The sequence below is a fragment of the Equus asinus genome, chromosome 2, assembly GCF_041296235.1.
Source record: "Equus asinus isolate D_3611 breed Donkey chromosome 2, EquAss-T2T_v2, whole genome shotgun sequence".
Lineage (NCBI taxonomy): Eukaryota > Metazoa > Chordata > Mammalia > Perissodactyla > Equidae > Equus > Equus asinus.
In genome coordinates this window covers 20,614,580-20,620,579 of record NC_091791.1, presented here as the reverse complement: position 1 = coordinate 20,620,579, position 6,000 = coordinate 20,614,580, and the positions used below count along the sequence as shown (strand labels likewise).

General features: G+C 43.2%; 1 protein-coding gene across 3 annotated transcripts in view; it reads left to right on the top strand.

The window, feature by feature from the left end:
* Positions 1 to 1,102: 1,102 nt before the first annotated feature.
* PDCD4 (programmed cell death 4) overlaps positions 1,103 to 6,000 on the top strand; it is a 26,164-nt gene continuing 21,266 nt past the window's right edge. The window contains exons 1-3 of one of the 3 annotated variants that reach the window (XM_044750985.2): positions 1,103 to 1,356; positions 5,107 to 5,146; positions 5,314 to 5,420. In XM_044750985.2, coding sequence (XP_044606920.1) covers positions 5,378 to 5,420 — 43 coding nt within the window. In that variant the 5' untranslated portion in view covers positions 1,103 to 1,356; positions 5,107 to 5,146; positions 5,314 to 5,377. Of the gene's footprint in view, positions 1,357 to 2,169; positions 2,231 to 5,106; positions 5,147 to 5,313; positions 5,421 to 6,000 lie in introns of those variants that run through there. The other 2 variants (XM_070483332.1, XM_014851169.3) reach the window with 2 other exon arrangements.

Below are 6,000 nucleotides of genomic sequence, written 5' to 3'. Positions count from 1 at the left end.
TGCCAGGAGGTCCCAGCCCAGGAAATGGAGATGAGCATCAACTGCTGAGGACCTTTGTGAACTCAGAACAAAGTGTATTTATTGCACAGGTACAATAAATGTGCAAGGTGCCTTCTTAAGTACTACAACAATAACAGATGAATAAGACACAGGCCTTACCCTCAACAAGGTGACAGTCTAACGGGGAGAAGTGCTAGGACAGGAACTCAGATAACATAACGCCAGGTAGAATGTGATCAGTGCCCCCAGAGGTACAACAAGCCTGTAGTGTGAGGAATCAGGAGACACGAAGATCATATCAAGTCATGAGGGTCAAGAAGGCCTATGCGGGAGAGCATCAGGCAGATATGGGAGATAAGAGGAGAGGCATTTCAAATTGATTTGATAAAGAACTGCCAGGAGGGTGGGGAAGCATACAGAGCTGTGAGTGGTCCAAGTGGGTTCCAGTGAAGGGTGTGTGTGGACTGGGCAGGGTGTGGAGAGACATGTCCAGAAAGTCTTGAAGTCACACTGTGGGGCCTCGAATGCCTGGCTGAGGTACTGATGCAACAGGCAGGCAATGGGAAGCTAGCAAAGGTTTTTCTGTGCCGAGGTTGAGAACTCCAGCCTTGGAATTGGGAACACGGGAGTCTGAACCCCAGTGGCCTGAGTAGTCATGATTAGCAAAGGGACTTTAAAGAGTTTTTGAGTCTGTTTTCTCATCTGTGAGATGGGAATGATTTCTATCTTAAAGGGTTGAGAGCATTCGCGGAGATAAAGTTCTTAGCACGCGGTGTGCACAGAGTTGGAGCCAAGGAATGCGCAAGAGCCAACAGGAGAAGGAACTGGAGAGAACGAGGGTATTCCCCTGAGGTGTGTCCGGAAACGGAGGCAGGACCCTCGGGAAGCCCAAAGCCTTTGCTTTAGCCAAGTTTGCTGACTGCCCAGTGAGGGGAATGGGTGAACCGGTCACGGCAGCCTCACCCTGGTCCCCACCCCAAGGCAATGCCCTTCGCCCACGCTTCCCTCCCGCCTCACCTCCCCACCTCCCGCTACTCCAGCTTCCCGCCCCGCTCCCACTCCCGCCAGTCCCTGGAGCCACAGCGCATGCGCCCTCCGGCGCCCAGCTTTCCACGTTTCACTTCTCTCCCTTTTCCACCGCAGCTCCCGCTCCACCGCCGCGATTGGCCAGCCGCCCTCCTCGCCTCGGCCAATGAACGCCGCCCTCTCACCCCCGTGTTACTGGGTAGAACAAAACAAAAACAAACAGAGCGAAAGGGGCCAGAGACGCTCGGACGCGGCGGTGGAGGCTGAGGCGCGGGGTCGGGGCCGGCGGACCGGGGACCCGGGCGAGTAGCGGCCGCGGAGGCTCGAGGGGTCAGTACCGGCGGGGCGGCTCGCACGCTCCGGAGGCCTGCGCCTTCCCCCAGCCCGCGTCTCTGCTCCGAGGCAGCCGCACGTTGGGAGGGGGAGGGGGCGTGGAGGCCGCGGCCCGGTCCGGTCGGGGCCGGCGGGCGGGGGTCTGGCCGCCGCCTCAGAGTCCCGCAGGCCCGGCCGCGTCCGCTCTAACGCCCCAGGCTGCGGAGGGCCGGCCCCGGTTCCCTCCTTCTGGGCCCGGACCCGGAGCGCGGCGGCGCGGGCCCGCCCCCTCCAGGACCCCCGCCTCACTTAGAGGGGCGCTCTCCGGCGAGGGCCTCCTCCTCAGGCCCGCGAAGGCCGGTGTTCATTTTTATCGGGGCGGGGGGCGTGGGGAGGCATCTTTCGGGCCCGACTGGAATCCCGGGAGGAAACTCTGCGCCCTCCCCGCCCCTCGGCCCCCCCCGGAGGCCCTCCGCAGAGGCGGCCCCGGCCCGGCGTTCCCAGCCCCGGGCCCTGCGGCCGCCCCGGCCCAGCATCCCCCGGCCGGGGCTGGGGGTCGCGGGGCGGCAGGCCCGGCCGCCGCGGGAGGGGCGGAGGGCGCTGCAAGGGGACACGTGCCCGTCGCCCCGGCCCTGCGCGCACTTCGCGGCGCCTCTTCCCGGGCAGAGGGTAGCTCTTGTAGTTTAAATGAAGTCTCCCGGAGACAACAAAGCCAGGAAGGGAGCCCCCTTTCTGTAAAACGCGTGCTGTGTCTGCTGCATTTGTCAATTTGGTACCGCAAGGTACCCGGGGAGGGTTTTTTTCTGCCAGAGCTTCAAAACTGTCTGCAGACGTCAGTATCGCCCGTCTGCCCAGGCCCCTGTGAGAACTGGCTACGGAGCCAGGAACTGTAGTATGTTCAAACCATTAAAACGATTAAAAATGCAGCTTCGTGTGGGGAAAAAAGTCACTGCCTGTTTTTACTTGTATTTTTACTGTTAAGTTTTGGAATTTTGGCATTCTTGCTAATGTAAGGCTTTTTAGGAAACTACCGTATAGTTTTTCAAAAAGGGACCACTGTAGATGTGTTCTAAATTTAACTATTGTTATTTATACCCTTAACTTTTTCCTTATAGTTTTATTCCTTAATATCTCAGCAGGCATCTTTGAATTATATTTTGATTGGTTTTTCTGTTGTAGTAATGAGAAAGGAAAAATAGTTGCTAAGAGTGCAAAAATAAATGACACTGATATTTTCCGTAGTGCTCACTTTTGCATCATTGTGGTTGAAAGCTTTTAGCTGATTTTAAGTTGGTAATTAGCTGTGATTGTAGCCTTGGAATGAATGCAAGTAATTTTCTATTTATCGTATGGTCTGAACTTGACTCCAGAAAGTGTCGGAGTGGTTTATGAGGTATATTTCAGGAAGTTCATTTTTTGGGGAGGGACTAGAGTGGGAGGGTGAGGCTCTATCTTTTAGGGAATGTTTTGGCAATTGATTACTACTTCTGATTGTGTGTTTCTGTGAAACACACTGGGGAAATGAAAACTGTTTAATTTCAAAGAATTTTAACTTATGTATAGTTTGGTTTTCTTATTGAAAATTAATTTTATAGTTTAATATGAAGGATTCAGGGTTTAGATTTTTCACTTTACATTTTAAGTTTGGGACAAAAATCTTGAGGATTGTTAACTGGAAAAAATTTCCACTACTTCGAAGAGAGTAAAAACATGAAACACATCTTTATCCTTCTCTAAACTTTTAAAACGTCTCTGTCGCTATCAAGCATGACTGAGTTCTTGATTGTGTTATCATTGTCTGAAGACACAGACAGGACTATATGTTTTGTTATGATTACTTAATAAAAACAAACTTGGTAAGTTATAGATAATAGTCATTACCTGATAATTTTCTTTGCCCAACTGAATGTCTTCTGTATAACAGCTTAAAATATTATTTTTAGTTTTTGGAAAGCAGTATTTAAAAGTTTGATATAACAATAGGAGTGTATGTTTTAATAAGCTACTCTCTGTTAACCCTAAAAAAGAATCTTCCTGTGGAATATTCAAATCTTGTATTGAATTTGTGCAAACAGTACTGGAGTTAGAAGGTTTGGATTCTCATCCTGGTTCTTCCACTGAGCAGCTATCTGTGGACAGATCACCTGTCTTCTCTGAATCTGTTGAGTTGTCTGTAAAATGGAGTACCTACCTCAGCATTGTTCTGAGAGGTGTCTGAAATAATGCGTACCAAATTCTTTTTGAATTTTAAAGGGCTTTATGATATTGGTTATAATCATTTCATTTCCTTTATTAGCTAGGTACTGAAGAAAGTAGTCTCTCAAAGATTATACTTGCATCAAGTATGAAAAAAGATTTTTTAATGTAACTAGTTTAAAAAACGCATATACACATCATATGACATTTTCGCTTTCCTGTAACACATAATTCTTATACTGAGATGAAACAGTATTTTCAGCCACAGAGGACACTAAATATTTAGGTTGGCAAACTATTTTTGTTCATACATCTATGTGTATCTCTATATACATATTTTTAAGGTTCATTTTTTTCCCCTAAATCTGGAGTTGGTGGGAATTAGGATTTGAAAGGTAAAAAATATAGAATCATCTGTGTCTGTTTATTCTGAATAGAATTAGAGAGTGGTTGCACCATTTTCTGAACTTCTGAAGCAATGTGATAGCATCTTAGTAGCTTAAGGATTATAGTATAATATTGAGAAGTTTATGATTTTAGCATAAGATGTGTTTATTTTTGTTTTACTAAATAATATCCTTTCCTGGAGAAAAGGGCTATAAACTTATAAGATGTTAAAATAGTATATATTGATGAATTTAAGTCAGTTTCACCTTTGAGTCCCAGGAAGCATCATATATCATTATCCTAAAATGACATCTAACAGTAGGTTATGTTAGATGAAAAAGATATATCTCTCTGTAATTAGCTTATTAGTCATTTTCATTAATTTGTGCATTTTCTATCTTAGAAGAGCACGCTGCTAGTGAAATGACTGTAAGTGACTGGAAGGACTTAGATCTAACCTGTATGACTCAAACAGATAAATACTTAAGTACTCTAAACTGCTATTTAAGAAATATTTCCAGAGAGATTCTGAAATCATATTTTGGTTATACCTTCTGATAATAGTTTTTATGAAAGTATGTCTTGATAGTCTTTCTTTCAAATAAGATTGAATTTGTATCACTAATTTAATTATCTAAATAGAAGTTAATTGATTTCATCAAAACCTTCCAGCATTAATAATTTTTAAGCCATTTTGAAACCAAGGTGTAAAATATCAAGATGCTGATATTGTACTTCTTTCTAAAATGGGCAGGACTTTTTAAAAAAAAGAATGGATTTTTCAGATTGTAAAAATAATGCTGTCATTATAGAAAATGCTGATTTAAAAATTTTCTCCCAAAGTCTTACAATAGTAATTATAGATACCTAGGTGATGAAATGGCAGATATATCTGCCTTCAGATATGTTGTAGTATGAAAAGTAACACTATCATGTGCTATTCTTGATTAACCAAAACTGGTGTTTGTATTTTGTAGTAGTTCTCATAATTTATTGGTAGCAAAGTCTCCAGTATTTATGTATATCAGATTAATTATGAGGCTGAGTATTCCTAAAAAATTTGAGTGTGTATATACTCCTTTAACTTGAAATAAACTGTATAGCAAATATATCTTTTAATTCCAAGTTTAAGGGATGCTTTGATACATCCGGAAATACGGGCGCTTTTTTTTTTTTTTGACACAGATAAGCTTGTCAAGGAGATTGAAACCAGACGTTAATTAGGGTAAGCTATCCTTGAAAGTATCCTTGAAAGTGAACTGTTTAAAAAAAAAAAAAGGAATTATTTGGTGATTTTTTTTTTTTTTTTTTACAGTGTGATTAAGTAAACTGAATATACCTTAATTATATCGGTTTGGAAGATGTTGAAATTTTTCTTTTTTTTTTTTAAAGAAATAGCTCCCAAAGGAAGACTTCCATTTGGTAATTTAATCAGTGCAAGCAAAATTAAGGAACAATGGATGTAGAAAACGAGCAGATACTAAATGTAAACTCCACAGGTAAGTAATCCTATGTTGAACGTTGTGTTGTGAGCAAGTTTCAGGGCATACCAGATTTTATGAAAACATCATATTAAAACTGTCTTTATTTTAAAAACTCTCTTATTCATGTACAAGAAAATAGCATGAAATTACAATACATGATGCTTGTATTGTAACATATAATCATGCTATTACAAAATAGCATGAAAAATACAAGAAAATCAATAAAAACTTGATTTTTAAAATCAAGTTTGTGGTTCTTATTTTTATGGAAATTTATCGTGTCTTTATTTTTTAATTTGTTTTGAGGAAGATTAGCCCTGAGCTAACTACTGCCAATCCTCCTCTTTTTACTGAGGAAGACTGGCCCTGAGCTAACATCCATGCCCATCCATGCTGTGGTAGGTGGGACACCTACCACAGCATGGCTTTTTGCCAAGTGGTGCCCTGTCTGTACCCGGGATCTGAACTGGTGAACCCCCCGGGCTGCAGAGAAGCAGAACGTGGGAACTTAACCTTTGCACCACCGGGCTGGCCCTCATGTCTTTGTTTTTCTGCCTATCCTTTGATATTCCATACATTCTTATTCTCCAGTATT